Source organism: Saccostrea cucullata, unplaced genomic scaffold, assembly GCF_032062105.1.
Source record: "Saccostrea cucullata isolate Sc308-1 unplaced genomic scaffold, CSIRO_AGI_Scuc_v1 ctg5112, whole genome shotgun sequence".
In the NCBI taxonomy this organism is placed as follows: Eukaryota; Metazoa; Mollusca; class Bivalvia; order Ostreida; family Ostreidae; genus Saccostrea; species Saccostrea cuccullata.
The window spans coordinates 25,973-42,518 of record NW_026930628.1 but is presented as its reverse complement, the minus strand read 5'-3'; the positions used below and the strand labels follow the sequence as shown (position 1 = coordinate 42,518).

The 16,546-nt window shown below is 34.5% G+C and overlaps 1 protein-coding gene across 1 annotated transcript; it reads left to right on the top strand.

Annotated features, from left to right (window-relative positions):
• The first annotated feature begins 844 nt into the window (after positions 1–844).
• On the top strand, positions 845–9,804 carry LOC134229362 (cell division cycle protein 27 homolog). Its single transcript, XM_062711107.1, has 7 exons — positions 845–934; positions 1,179–1,306; positions 1,395–1,512; positions 1,625–1,753; positions 5,417–5,491; positions 5,914–6,070; positions 9,372–9,804. Exons 1-7 carry the CDS (start codon positions 845–847, stop codon positions 9,455–9,457), a joined length of 783 nt encoding a protein of 260 aa, XP_062567091.1. The 3' UTR covers positions 9,458–9,804.
• The last annotated feature ends 6,742 nt before the right edge of the window (positions 9,805–16,546 follow it).

Here is a 16,546-nt window from a genome sequence, read left to right as displayed (position 1 = left end):
GGGGCATGATTATAACAAACCCACATGCCGTTATAGGGTATTAGTGTTACACATCATTGAACAAACAAAGCCGTGAAATTCATGTTGACAGTCAAATTGTGAATGTACTCTCAATTAAATTTATAAATTAAACTTATTAGAGTGTTAATATGATTTCAATTCTTTACTGTTGCTTGATATATACATTCAATGGTCATTTGCGTGTTTTAGCGAATCCCTAGAAAAGAAAAATAAAAATGGCGGACATCGAAGTAATTGTCGTCCACCGGTAAATAATGTCTGAATAAAGTTAACAGGAATGTGTCCAAGTTGTTCTGAAATCGGAATTACTATTCTTTGGTCTCGGGTATTTCCCGAATATTATAGCTGTAAAATAATAATGTATTTACGTGTTATTTATGCCTTTGATTTAACAACGGTGTGAAACTACGGAGGCATTGAACAGGCAAGTTGGAAAAAAATAAGTAGTAACACAATTCAAAGAAGTTTTAACTACTTTTTTAAAAAAAAACTTTATTTAAATTCTGTACTCATTAAAATACCTGTTTAATTTCTTGATACGTTTATGTCACGGAATAACCCCGGTAATTCAAGGGGTTTACCTGTTCTGATACGTTGTATCTGCGTAAGCATCTTTAGAAAACGGGAAACAAAGCCTCGTCCTATATAGTAAGTTCGTCCTATCTTAGGATTTTTCAAAAATTAAGGCTGAAAATGAGCCTTTCGACTTATATACCCCATCGACCTATAACCCCAAAATTACGGTAGTTTTAATTATAAATTTTGATGTTTAAATATAGTAAATTAGTAGATTAGTTTTAATTATAAATTTTGATGTTTAAATATGTTCCAGGCCTGGTGTGTAACTGGAAACTGTTTTAGTTTACAAAAAGAACATGACACTGCAATCAAATTTTTCCAACGAGCCATACAGGTAAAGAAAATAGAATTTAAAAACCCTAATTTATAGTTTACATATGGTAATCAATCTTCTGATGCAACTGCATCACTTTCATTGTTCACTTGTATCTATCCATATACATGTATAATAGTACTTTTATGGAGTATATTTCCGTTTTGGTCAAGTTTCATGCACACTTCACCCACAGGGATTTCTTTGATTAAGGGATTGTGTTTTGTTAGTTTAATCAGTTTTAAAATATAATTCTTATTTTCAGATTGACAGTGGGTTTGCTTATGCGTACACACTTCTAGGTCATGAGTATGTTTTTACTGAGGAGTTGGACAAAGCTATGTCATGTTTTAGGAACGCTATTCGGGTAGATCCCAGGCATTATAACGCATGGTAAGCACTTATTTTATAAATACCAACTCACCACCAAAACATGGTAATTTACATGTATGGTATGTATACTTGTGTTTCTGATCTACAGGTATGGTGTGGGGATGATTTACCAGAAGCAGGAGAAATTTAGTCTGGCCGAGGTTCACTTTAGAAAGGCTCTGAGTATTAACCCAAAAAGTCCAGCCCTGCTGTGTCATATAGGAGTGGTAAGTCCATCACAGTATCCAGGAGAGTTTTATCTTAAAGTTTGGACTGATTATGTATGCACCTGTAGAAATTTACTTATTGAATTTGACCAAAATGTCACAAAATTTGCAGGTTCAACATGCACAGCAGAAATCAGAAAAGGCATTGATAACACTGAACAACGCTATCTCTATAGAACCTAAGAATCCCCTATGTAGATTCCACAGAGCTTCAATCCTATTCTCCAGTGATAAACATAAGGTACAGGTATATTGCCAAAAAAACCATGGATACAGTTTATCTTCTATTATTACATGTATGTAATACCCCATTCATACAACGAAAATTTGCTTATGTGTGCAAATTTACATATGAGTAAATATACACACGTAAGTAAAAGTTAATTTGCTATGCGTTCAGACGAGATTTATTTAATGCAAATAAATAAGAATCCTTGTATTTTCATATAAAATAAGGAGATCCACAGATTCAAAATTGTGGATTTTTATAGAAAAAGGTTATTTTCTTACTATTTCGGTAGAAGACTTAACTTTTGAATGTTTCTCAAAGAAACTGAGGGAAATCCTAGAAAAGTTTACATGTACGAAAAAAGAAAAATTGATTAAAATCATTGTTTAAAGTTGGATAATGCTTTGGTCTCGGTCCTTAAGACTATAGAGCCGTTGGGTGTTAAGCAAAAAGATGGCTGACTACTGACTACAAATTAACTTTTGCATACATTTTGCACAATAAAGGACGACTGGAAATCTTTTTGGTGTTTGGAAATCTACAGTACATCAAGTTTGCGAGTTCATTATGAAGTATCTGCTTGAATATTACATATATTTTCCAAGAGAATAAAATGAGCAATCGATTAAAAAAAACTAAAACAAAACAAATATGTGAATTGGAAATAAATACGAATCCCCATGAATCGTGGAATAACTCAAGATGCTTATTTTGAACAGTGTTGTTGAAATTCCTGTAACATCAATTTATATGTCAGTAGCGCTTGCCTTGGTTTTAAATCAAAGAAAGATAGAAGAAAGTCAACCTCGCGGGTATGTTAAGGCAGCACATGGACCAGAACTCGGCGAATTAACACTTTTTTATAATTATGTAACAAAAATAAATCGGAAAAGTCAAGGATAAAACTTTTGTTATAATTATGCATTTTATAAACTTCAATGGGACTTATACTACATGAAGCACTTCACCACGACGTCACCACGTGACGTCTATAATTAGAAAATATGCCTTAATAAAAAAGTGAAAAGTTTAACACTACCCCGGGGATAATTAATTTTAATTTGTAGTCATAGTTATGTAAAAACATCTCTGTACCATGAAAAGTGCTGCTACAATCGTACTGTCCTATCACAGAAATAATTATTCAACACTTTCGGACGAAACCTTCCCAAAATTTTTACATTTTGTTCATAACATCGTAAAAAATGCATTAATTCCCGTAAACCATAGGATTCTAGCAGCACTTTCCAAAAACAATAGAATAAGAACTTTAGATAGAAACAAAAATTAAGTTTCAAAGTGTGCGGCGTAGTGTTGAACTTTTGCATCTTATTCGTTACGAACGACAAAGGAAAGGCTGATCGGCAAGTAAACACCCTCCCTGCTTTAATTTTACGAAGAAATTGTAGAAGTATATTACCATACCTTATTCATAAGCTTTATTCCCACATGAATCACACATGATATTCATTCTAAATGCTTTTAAACTCCGATTTCTTGTGTTTGTTTACATGAATTCTCGTTACGTTACACTTTCACTCTGCTTCTGCATGATAAATAGTTATGACGTCACGGGTTTGGTATTTAACCCCTGTGATAACTACAGAGACCCAGAAACGACAAAATTCCGTTTATATTATGCCTCTGCATATTTTGATTAATTTTTACGACCTCAAATCAATCTTAGATATCGATTATAAGAAATTGTTATCTCTAAACTTTACGTCATATAGCTTACTATGACGTCATATCATATAGGCAAGTAGAATATTTGGTTGTAACCTTAACCTACCTGCTCTGTAATGGGGCCCGCACGATTGATGCAATGTCTATACCTATCACAGCTCCGGAGCATTCCCTTGAAGACTACTCAGTACTGTACTTGAATAGTAAGGGGACTACTGATTGATCCTGCAGGACAAATGTTTGCGCGACCACAGCTATATTTTAGCGGTTGCCAGAAAGGGTGCAAGATGCGCACGTTTTTGCAAATTCAAATTTATCTCAGGGGGGACTAGAGATATAGTGATGACCCTTGTTTTCAGAGTTGAAAAAGCCATTTGTTGAAAGATCTTTGCTAGTACAACCCGGCGTATCCTTTAAAGTCTTTAGAGCAGTACCCTTATCAAAATTCTAAATTTTTACATTCAGCTGTCCTTGAAGTACATGTACAGCAAAGATGGCCATAAAAAAAATCCAGTGTTTTTAGCTCACCTGAGCCGAAGGCTCAAGTGAGCTTTTCTGATCACATTTTGTCCGGCGTCCGTCTGTCCGTCTGTCTGTCTGTAAACTTTTCACATTTTCGACTTCTTCTCAAGAACCGCTGGGCCAATTTCAACCAAACTTGCCACAAAGTATCCTTGGGTGAAGGGGATTCAAGTTTGTTCAAATGAAGGGCCACGCCCTCATTCAAGGGGAGATAATTGGGAATTAATGAAAATTTGGTGGCATGTTTTAAAAATCTTCTTCTCAAGAACCACTGTGCCAGGAAAGATAAAACTCATGGGGAAACATCCTCAGGTAGTGTAGATTCAAATTTGTTCAAATCATGACCCCCAGGGGTAGGGCGGGGCCAAAATGGCCGACCAAATTTTTACATAGAAATATATAGGAAAATTCTTTAAACATCTTCTTCCCAAGAATGACAAAGCCATAATTCATCATATTTATATGGAAGCATGCTCAGGTAGTGTAGATTCAAGTTTGTTCAAATCATGACCCCCGGGGGTAGGGCGGGGCCAAAATGGCCAACCAAAGTTTTACATAGAAATATATAGGAAAATTCTATAAATACTTCTTCTCAAGAATGACAAAGCCATAATTTATCATATTTATATGGAAGCATGCTCAGGTAGTGTAGATTCAAATTTGTTCAAATCATGACCCCCGGGGGTAGGGCTGGGCCAAAATGGCCGACCAAACTTTTACATAGAAATATAAAGGAAAATTCTTTAAAAATCTTCTTCTCAAGAATGACAAAGCCATAATTCATCATATTTATATGGAAGCATGCTCAAGTAGTGTAGATTCAAATTTGTTCAAATCATGACCCCCGGGGGTAGGGTGGGGCCAAAATGGCCGACCAAAGTTTTTAAAGATATATATATGAAAATTCTTTAAAAATCATTTTCTAAAAAATAGCAAGTCCATGATTGGTCATGGGACTACTTTTGGATTTAAACTTTACAATAAAAAGCCATTTTCTACTTTTTCCTACCCTTAGTGCTCAGGTGAGCGATGTGGCCCATGGGCCTCTTGTTCTCTTTTGCTTTCCAGCCGCCATGTTAACAGAGTGATATTATACACTTTACAATGCATAAACAACCGAAACAACACTTAAAATGTAGATTTATGCAATAAACAAAACAAAATACATACATAAGTAAATTTGCTGCGTGTTCATATGACAAAATTTACTCACAAGAACTAATAATTTGCGACAACATGTATGCAAAAGTTAATTTGCACCTAGTCCTGACCAGGTGTAAATTTACTCAAATGTGCAGAATTTACATGTGAGCAAATCAGTTCATACGACAAAAATTGCACATGTGAGTAAATTTACATATGAGTAAAATATACTTAGGTATGCAAATCATGTTGTATGAATGGGGTATTAGATAGAATTGCCCTGAAGATTTTCGCTGTGGTTTTAATCCTGTCTGTTTTATTTAGGAGGCCTTGACTGAACTAGAGCATTTAAAACAGATCGTCCCCAAAGAATCTCTTGTGTACTTCCTGATTGGAAAGGTAACATTTGGTCAAATTCTCAATTCACTCTACCATATCATGTTATTTGGTTTAATTTTGTTGACCTTTGTTTCATTTCCCTCCAAAAATCAATCAAGTTAATTCAGAGATTGATAATGAAATACTTAAATAATGCCATAAATGCATTTTTAAGCTAAATTGTAGACACTAAAAACTTTGTAAAATCAACATTTTATTATATAAACCGAATATTATCCTGTATTACATGTATTGACTGAGCCAAATCCTAACATTTTCAAAGATTTATTTTCTATACCTATATTTTCTATTTCTCTATTTAAAATATCACATTGGTAATCTGTCCAGAGTATTAACATTACGATGTTTCAGTTTACAACAGTATTTTCTGCTGGTCATGTAATAATGAATGGATTATAACTACATGTACGTGTATTTCCTAGGTTCACAAAAAGCTGGGAAACACCCACCTGGCCCTGATGAACTTTTCCTGGGCTATGGAGCTGGATCCCAAGGGAATAAACAACCAAATCAAGGAGGCCATTGATAAACGATACGCCACAGACGAGGACGAGGCATCCTCACAGATAGATGATTCAGGTCAGTCTCAAAGGAACAATAAACAATATTATCTGTACATCTTGATGAGGTCAGTCTCAAATAAACTGACTCTCTAAGCTTACCTATACTTTGATAACTATATTACACAAAGATACCTTTGCAGCAAGTTTTTTATACCCCCCGGGTATATAGGAATCACCTTGTCTGTCTGTCCGTCCGTCCGTCTGTCCAGCTGTCTGTCCGTCTGTCTGTGCAATCGTGTCCGGTCCATATCTTTCTTACAGAGGGACATTAGAATCTACTACTCTACACTTAGATTGCTCATGACCTTAGGGTGTGTCATGACCTTGACCCAAGGTCATTTGGGGAAGTTCAAGGTCACTGGAAGAAAAATTTCATAATTCGTGTCAGGTCCATATCTTTCTTATGGATTAAACTTGGTAGGCTTTCATTTCACACAAAGATTGCCCATGACCCAAGGGTGTGTCATGACCTTGAACCAAGGTCATTTGGGGAAGTTCAAGGTCACTTGAAGAAAAATTTCATAATTCATGTTTGATACACATCTTTTATGAATAAACTTGGTAGGTTCTCATTTCAGACAAAGATTGCCCATGACCCAAGGGTGTGTCGTGACCTTGACCCAAGGTCATTTGGGGAAGTTCAAGGTCACTGGAAGAAAAATTTTGTAATTTGTTTCCGGTCCAAATCTTTCTTATGGATAAACTTGGTAGGTTCTCATTTCACACAAAGATTGCCCATGACTCAAGGGTGTGTCATGACCTTGACCCAAGGTCATTTGGGGAAGTTCAAGGTCACTGGAAGAAAAAATTTCATAATTCATGCCCGGTCCATTTCTTTCTTATGGATAAACTTGGTAGGTTCTCATTTCACTCAAAGATTGCCCTTGACCCAAGGGTGTGTCATGACCTTGACCCAAGGTCATTTGGAGAAGTTCAAGGTCACTGGTAGTAAAATTTCATAATTCGTGTCCGGTCCATATCTTTCTTATGGATAAACTTGGTACGTTCTCATTTCACACAAAGATTGCCCATGACCCAAGGGTGTGTCATGACCTTGAACCAAGGTCATTTGGGGAAGGTCAAGGTCACTGGAAGAAAAATATCATAATTCATGTCCGGTCCATATCTTTCTTATGGATAAACTTGGTAGGTTCTCATTTCACTCAAAGATTGCCGATGACCCAAGGGTGTGTCATGACCTTGACACAAGGTCATTTGGGGAAGTTCACGGTCACTGGAAGTAAAATTTCATAATTTGTGTTTGATACATATCTTTATTATGGAAAAACTTACCTCTGAAAAACCCAGTGGGGGGTATTTTGTCCCGTTTGGACAGTTCTAGTTTTTTTATACGCCCGTCTTAAGACGGGACGTATTATGTTATAGACTTCGTGTCCGTCCGTCCGTCTGTCCGTCTGTCCATTCCTGTCCGGCTCATAACTTGAATACTATTAGGCCTAGGATTATAAAACTTTGTCAACTCATACTTCTTGGGTAGACGGTGTGTCGCGCACAAAAAGTAGGTCGCTCTGACCTTTAATAAAGATGCTATAGCCAAATATGGGAAAATCCTGTCCGGCTCATAACTAGAAAACTATTAGACCTAGAGCTTTCAAACTTGGCAAAAGTATACATCTAAAGTAGAAGGTGTGTCGTGGCCTATTTCAAGGTCACTGTGACCTTTAATTATAGTGAATTTTTTTAAAAAACTAAGTCTTTTAAAATCTAAATTTTATAATCCTAAAAAATGTAAAAATATAGTTGTATGCTAATTAAAAAACGTTAAATTAAGTAAAAACTTGTTTTTTCATTATATACTTTACAGCAATCTGTAACAAATGTTTATGCTTTGAGAGGAATTCAGTTTGTCCCATGGGCTTAATTATCAAGCACTGGTCAAGAAGAATTTTGATAGCAGAAATTTGCATGTCAAATTAGAGAGAAATTAATGAGTTTATTGTCAGGAGCTAAGAGCACCTCTAGATCTGATGCAGATGTTACCTTAATTTATCTCTTGGGAGTTGGGCAAAAAGAAATGGCCTCATAGTTGTTGTGCTAATTAAGAGTTCTTGATGGCTAGTCCAGATAAAGATCTTTCAATAGGTGTAATGAAATTAAAACATTTTATTGATGTTTTAGTGTATGATTAAAACTAAATTAGTATTGTATAATATGATTAAAACTAATTATATATGTGTTCATTTAAAAAAAAAAATTATATTTCAATTTTTATATATTTGCAACAAAGATGCTATAGCCAAATATGGAAAAATCCTGTCCGGCTCATAACTAGAAAACTATTAGACCTAGAGCTTTCAAACTTAGCAAAAGTATACATCTAAAGTAGAAGGTGTGTCGCAGCCTTTTTCAAGGTCACTGTGACCTTTAATTAAAATGATTTTTTTTAAAAACTATGTCTTTTAAATTCTAAATTTCATAATCCTAAAAAATGTAAAAATATAGTTGTATCCTTATTAAAAAACATAAGATTAAGTAAAAACTTATTTTTTCATTATATGCTTTACAGCAATCTGTAACAAATGTTTATGCTTTGAGAGGAATTTTGTTTGTCCCATGGGCTTAATTATCAAGCACTGGTCAAGAAGATTTTGATAGCAGTAATTTGCATGTCAAATTAGAGAGAAATTAATGAGTTTAATGTCAGGAGCTAAGAGCACCTCTAGATCTGGTGCAGCAGTTATCTTAATTTATCTCTTGGGAGTTGGGCAAAAAGAAATGGCCTCATAGTTGTTGTGTTAATTAAGAGTTCTTGATGGCTAGTCCAGATAAAGATCTTTCAATTGGTGTAATTGATTAAAACAAATTGATGTTTTAGTGTATGATTAAAACTAAATTAGTATTGTACAATATGATTAAAACTAATTATACATGTGTTAATTGAAAATAAAAAAAATTATTTCAATTTTTATATATTTGCTACAAATTGCAGTCATGTCTCACTAGTATTATTTGTTATAATCAATCCCTACACTGTAAGTCTCTTAGAGATGTATAATAAGAAATGGAAAATAGATAATTGAAATCTGTGTCAATCTGTTAATCATGGCTACCTGATTTTCTTGCATCCTAACCAATTTATGATTATTGAACAATATTTGACGGGCATATCATGCTGTGGGGGGGGCACTTTATTAGACTTTTTCACACTTAATGACAAACCTGTACACCTTCAGGTCAAAATCATGTTGATATAAATTGATTAATTTTGTGTTAACAGTTTTATTACCAGTGGAGGAACATGCCTAGGGCAGATTTATTTTTTCCTTATAGTAACTGTTTTAATTTTGTCGTTACAGTTTTATTACCAATGGAGGAGCATGTGGATGAGGCCTCGGGAGAATTTCAGTTACATGCCACAGAGAGCGATACAGAGAGCTTATGATAATCCCTAGTAATAACATTAGTCTGAAAGAGTGTGCTTATATTTATAGACAAGACGATGTGATACAAGCATTTTATTGTCACTTCAGATAGGTTTTAGATGAGGAGGGATGGAGATTGACATTAGATTGTGGCTATTATAATTCGTGTTCCATGCCAAACGTTCTGTGATGCTGATCTGATGTTGCACGTTTAATTAGCTATTTTATGTGTGCCATGTAGGCAATTATGTATTGTGTTTTAGTGATAAAAGTATACTTGTGTAAGGACACAAGTATTCTATAAAAATCATGTGATTTATCATGTCAGTTTGAGGAATACACCAGACAATAAATTTATGAATGTGAAGTATATTTAAACTTTTTGTTTGTAATGAAATATGGAGAAAGCATTGATTAGAATTCACTGAAGGAGTTGGTAATAAGAAATAAAATTTTTCCCCAACATTATATAAAGTATGGCAATGTCTATGTCTGAATATGTATGATCTCTCAATTCTTTATGGAATGTAAAACAAGACAAACAAAATTTCCTAGGATCTAGAGAATTTTGACACAGTTGAATTACTCTCACCAATTGGTATCAATGTATGAACTATGATGAAAGTACCTGTAAGGTTAGTTTAAAAAAAAAAGGCGAACGCAAAACAAAGGGGGTGAGGTTCATTGGGAGGTCAAGGTCTGAAAATGATGACACAGTTACTGTATACAAAATGTAATTTTGAATCAGGTTTGATCATCTTGCAGTGTTGTTTAAGGTGATAGGGAAGGTAAAGGTCATATAAAGGGAAGCTCAAAATTACAGGAATTTATTGAATTGAATTGTTCTCTCAAATATGTCATATGAGGTTTGATCAAAATATATTGACAAATGAAGTTCAGGATCATAGAGAATGTAAGAAGTTTAACTTATATACCAAAATAAATGTAAATGAGAAAATGAAAGGTCAAGGTCTTAAGGAAGATCAAGGACTAAAAAAGATGACACAGTTGAATTGTTCTTCTCAGATTACACCCGTTTATGAATACTGATGAAAAGGTACTTAACTTCTAAATGAAAGTAATATAAACACAAAATATGAACTAGAGAGGTCAACATCATAAGCAAGGACATAAAATGATGACATGGCTCTTCAAATTCCATCAGTGCATAAAGTTTGATGAAAACCAAAATGAAATTAAGTTAATGAGGAATAGCGAGGTTAAGGGTCATAGAGAAACTTAAGGTCAAAAACTTACATGACACAGATGCTGTAACCAATACATCTTAATGTTTAATTTGAGGGGGAAAAAATAGTTCCATTGAAACTCAAATTTGAGGCAAAGTGTGACAGACAAAAGAAGAGGATCTGAAGTTTCAAAGACAAACACTTTCTGCCATGACCATATTCATGAAGTATGGTAAAATATTTTGTCAAATACTGACTTAACTAGAAATCTGTCCATAGGACATGAATGCACCGCCAAGGGTTTATTAGAAATGCAACATGAAAATTTGTATTAGTGTATGAAATTTGGTCAGAATATCTTGAATAGTGATGCAGTTGAATTGCTTACATCAGCATGTATCAGCATATGAAGTTTGACACTAATTTCTATAAAGTGAGGTCAAAGGTCAAAGGAAATGCCGAGGTCAACTCAAAAAATGTTGATGAAGTTGACAAGCTCTCATCAGTATGTATCAGCTTATGACGTTGAAAAAAATATAAATGGTTTCTTTAAAACTGACTTAAACACAATTTGATAAAAGTGAGTTCAAGGTCAAATGAAAGGGCAAGGTCAAAAATGTTGATACAGTTGAACTGCTTACATCAATAGTATCAGTATATGAAGTTTGACACTTATTTCTCTAAAGTGAGGTCAAAGGTCTAAGGAAATGCCAAGGTCAAAAAATTTTGATGCAGTTGAAAAGCTCTTATCAGTATGTATCAGCATACTAAGTTCTAAGAAAAAAATTATAAATGGTTTCTTTAACATTTGATAAAAGTGAGGTCAAGGTCAAATGAAAGGTCAAGGTCAAAAATTTTGATGCTGTTGGATTGCTTACATTAAGATATGTCAGCGTATGAAGTTTGACACTAATTTACAACAAGAGGCCCAGGGCCCACAGTGCTCACCTGAGCACATCGGCTAGGAAAAAGCACATATCAGATTTACTGAGGTGGGGGAGGGGGGGGGGGGGCTTGAATGTTAACCCCCCAGGGGATTATGATTTGAACGTGCTAGAATCTACACTACCTGAGGATGATTCCATATAAATATTACTAATCATGGCTTTGATAAAATTGAAAAGAAGATTTTTACAAGATTTTTCCTATATATTCCTATGTAAAACTTTGGTCGGTTATTTTGGCCCCATCTTAGCCCCGGAGGTCATGATTTGAACAAACTTGAATCTACACTACCTGAGGATAATTTCACATGAGTTTCATCTTTCCTGTTCCAGTGGTTCTTGAGAAGATTTTTAAAGATTTTTCCTATATATTCCTATGTAAAGCTTTGATCGGCCATTTTGGCCCTACCCTACCCCTGGGGGGTCATGATTTGAACAAACTTGAATTTACACTACCTGAGGATTTCATCTTTCCTGGCCTAGTGGTTCTTGAGAAGAAGATTTTTAAAGATTTTTCCTATATATTCCTGTGTAAAACTTTGATCGGCCATTTTGGCCCCACCCTACCCCTGGGGGGTCATGATTTGAACAAACTTAAATTTACACTACCTGAGGATGATTCCATATGTGTTTCATCTTTCCTGGCCCAGTGGTTCTTGAGAAGAAGATTTTTTAAAAATGCCATTAATTTTTCTCTAATTCATAATTATCTCCCCTTGGAAAAGGGCGTGGCCCTTCATTTGAACTAGAAAACTGACCAGTCAGCAAGGGCCCCGCCATGGGGTAGAATTAAAAGGGTGCAGCTTACGGAATGATTAAAAAATGTACGAAGAATAAGCAACAGCAACTGTATTCTTAAAATTTCAAAATAATTCCTGAATATTCAAAAACCTGAAAATAATATCCTTGTATTTACATTAGGCAGCAAACAATAACTTAAACATTGAATGTATTAAACAATTATGAAGCTTGTGTTATATAGAATGCCAGCCTTCAATGAATGAAATTATCATGAAGGCTTGACCTAAACTTCAATAAACAGCAGTTGCAGACAAAGGTTTTCATTAATCTTAAAGATAAAGAAAAGCCTACTAAATTTTCTCCAGCAGGCTAGATAATTGATTCCAAAGGATTAATTGTACCTCTCTCATCATTTTCTTCTAAAGTTACAATAAGAACTTTTTCAGTATTAATGATAGAATGGGGTTTTTATAAAACTACCTTAAAAATTAATTAACGTAAAGTGAAAAAAGTAAATCAAAAAATTGTCTTTAATCTATTTCTTGTCTTTAGAATTCAATGAAATTAAAACTATTAAACAAAAATAAATTATAAAATGTTATATCTAAATCCACATTTCACAGTGTTCATAGCATTCCAAATTGACTTAACTTCAAAACAAACTTCATTTGCAGACAGAGGTGGTAATTCATCTCAATGTGACAGATAAAGATAATGCTCTGGATTTTCTTCAGGAGGAAAGCTAATTAATCCCTATGGACTCATAGCCAGCATTCATTTTACAATGCAAACATCTTCAGCAGTTATCTCTCTTTGCCAATGCATTCTAAAGTTAAGGAATCTACCCCACCACCCCAGCTCCAAACCAGGGGACATAGATAACCAAACTTAGCATCAAAATATGTATTTCTGCCTACTGAACTACCATACCAAATTTGTACTTGATTGGGCAACCATAAAAAAAGTTGCCCATTCATTCTTATGCATAGTTAAGGAATCTACCCCACCACCCCAGCTCCAAACCAGAAGACATTGAGAACCAAACTTGGCATCAAAATATGTATTTCTGCCTACTGAACTACCATACCAAATTTGAACTGGATTGGGCAACCATAAAAAAAGTTATTAGAAAAAAACAGAAAATTTGTGGACGGAAGAGGGACAGACGGACAGACAGAGTGAATACTATAGGGCACCCGCAAATCCTTGCGGGGCCCTAATAAACTTGAATCTCCTTTACCCAATGATACTTTGTAGCAAGTTTGGTTGAAATTGGTCCAGTGGTTCTTGAGAAGAAGATGAAAATGTGAAAAGTTTACGACGACAACAACAACGACGACAACAACAGACGATGGACAAATTTTGATCAGAAAAGCTCACTTGAGCCTTTGGCTCAGGTGAGCTAAAAAGTGAGGTTGAAGGAAATGCAAAAAAAAAAAAGGTCAAAGCAAAGATCAAGGCAAAAAAATTTGATGCAGTTGCATATCTCTCATCAATATGTATCAACATATGAAGTTTGATAAAAATATCTTGAATCATTTCTTTTAAAATGGCTTAAACACAATTTGATAAAAGTGAGGTCCAGGTAAAATGAAAGGTCAAGGTCAAAATTGTTGATGCAGTTGAATTGCTTACATCAGTATGTATCAATTTGACACTGATTTAGGAAAAGTGAGGTCAAGTTCAAATGAAAGGTCAATGTCAAAAATTATTAAAGAAAAGTGAGGTCAAGATCAAAGGAAAGGTCAAGGTAAAAAAATGTTGATGCAGTTGCATAGCTCTCATCAATATCTATCAGCATGTGAAGTTTGATGAAAATATCTTGGATAGTTTCTTTGAAACTGAGCTTTAAACAGAGCTAAACGCAAAGTATGACGGAAGGACAGAAGGACGGAAAGACAGAAGAACGGAAGACGGACATGACAAACACTATATCACGGCGGAGAATCTACGTCATCGGACGGGATTAGGACACACAAAAATGGAGGACAAATGCTCCGCTTCGATGTAAGAAGTTGATATTTTTGCATTTATAAAGAATGAATATTAAATCAGTATCCTGCCTAAAGTATGCCAAGGAACGTCAACTACAATAGACAATGTACGTTTGCTCATGATAGAATCTTATTGTTCCAAACACTTCGACACAGTTTGAAAACTAGTGAGAAAAAACCGGGATGTGGGGTACACATTTTTAAAATTCGACCAATTATTCGCATGTTCAGATGTACTAGACATTTTATTCTTCCGCGTTTACACTAGAACTAATATTTTTTAAAAATCCTGATTTTTTAAATAGTTTATTATGCTTTAATTATCCAAGAAAAAAGTATAAATCATTTTGTTTTCAGAAATGATGTAGGGCACACCAACACTAAAACGGATATGGGACACACAATAAGTTACTTTCAAATTGAAACATCGAGCATTCATATCTTAAAGTTTCCATTTAAATGACTGCCGTTTGATAGTATATGAACAATAACCTGTACAACTCATCTTTGTAACACTCATCCAAATACTTGATTCCCTTGGTTTGCTTGTATCCATACAAAAATTATAAGTTGAAAACGCTGGTCTGATCTCCAACAAAAGCTTCCAACATGAATTTTAAATTTTGACTTTTATTAAATTTCATGTAGAAATTTACCGATGTTCACTTCTGCAGATCCATAGAAAGAGGGAGGGGGGGGGGAGGGGTCGAAGTCCGGAGATTGTGTTTATTGATATATCCATTTTAAGTTACACGACATCCGCCCCCCCCCCCCCGAAAAAAAACACGAAAAACACACACACACACATACAAACTCACGAAATAAGTTTTTTTTAGCTTTGTTGCTTACTTTATTGCTTGTCAAAATAGTTTGGAGTCAGAAAATTCTTTGGACTTTGTGTGGACCCCCCCCCCCCCGAAAAAGTTCTTAAATCTGCATATTAGTATTAATAAGATCTTTGACACTAGCATGTCTTTTAATATGGGAAAGAGATCAAGAACGTTTCTTATGCTCAAATATTTGCAACAACTGACCTTCCAGATGATAATAAGAATTTATTTTCCCTACACAGTGGTCTAAAAATTGATCGGGAAATTCCAAATTGCAACAAATAGTTTTGGAAAACTATTTTATTTGCTCCTAGCTTGCACTCAGGTGAACATAATATTAGTAATCGAATGTATGAAAGTGGTTGTCAGTGATGGGCAGGGCCAAAACAAAACTTGAAGTTAAAAATTGTCTTTTCGTGGGTGCCAATCAAAGGTTTTTAGCTGTCATTTTTCTCTGATAGTGACCCCCCCCCTTTTCAAACCTTATCATATAAAAGAGCTTGACATTATTTCTTTTTTATGTATAGCTACGAAAGTACTTTTTACAACAAAAAAAATCCCAATTTATACGGCTGGTAATGTTTATTTAAGCCGGCTCCTATCATTGCTTTTGGCTAATATTCCAGCGAATGTAAATAAGATGACATGAACTGCTTTATGAGTACGTAATATTTAATCACTGATTCATACATGTGTCTTTCCTGATATACTTTATTTTATCAAATAAAATATACAACATGACTATCTTCATATAGTCATGTTGTATATTTTATTTGATAAAAGAAAGTATATCAGGAAAGACACATAATAAAACAATAATTTTTTTTTCAATTAATACGATGATGTTAACTTCGAAGTACAATATTCAATTTTGTCTTTTTTTCTCAAATATATGGAGTCGGTAATTAACTATTAGAATTTTGAAAGAAGTTTGTCAGCTGTTGCAAAAATTTGAGCATAAGAAAAATTCCCTAATCTCCGCTTCCTATCAGCTGACATACTAGAGTGTTACCGACAAAGATCTAATAAAAACAAACATTGAATATGCAAATACAGAAACTTTTCGAAGGGGGGGGGGGGGGGAGTGTCCACACAAACTCAGAAAAAGAAGTTCTGACTCCAAAATATTTTTACAAGCAAAGAAATTGAACAATCAACCTCAAAAAGCTATATATATATGTGTTTAATTGGGTCTGGGTCGTGTTACTTAACACAAAAATATCGTAGAGTACGTAAAATCATATACAAAGACTCCGGACTTCAACCCTCCTTTTAGATCCGCACATGTAAATACTAGTATCTTTCAATATGATATTTAATAAAAGTCAAAATTTAAAATTCATTTTGGCAGCTAATGAGCTTTTGTGGAGGATCAGACCGGCCATTTCAACTTATAATATTTGAATTTTTGTA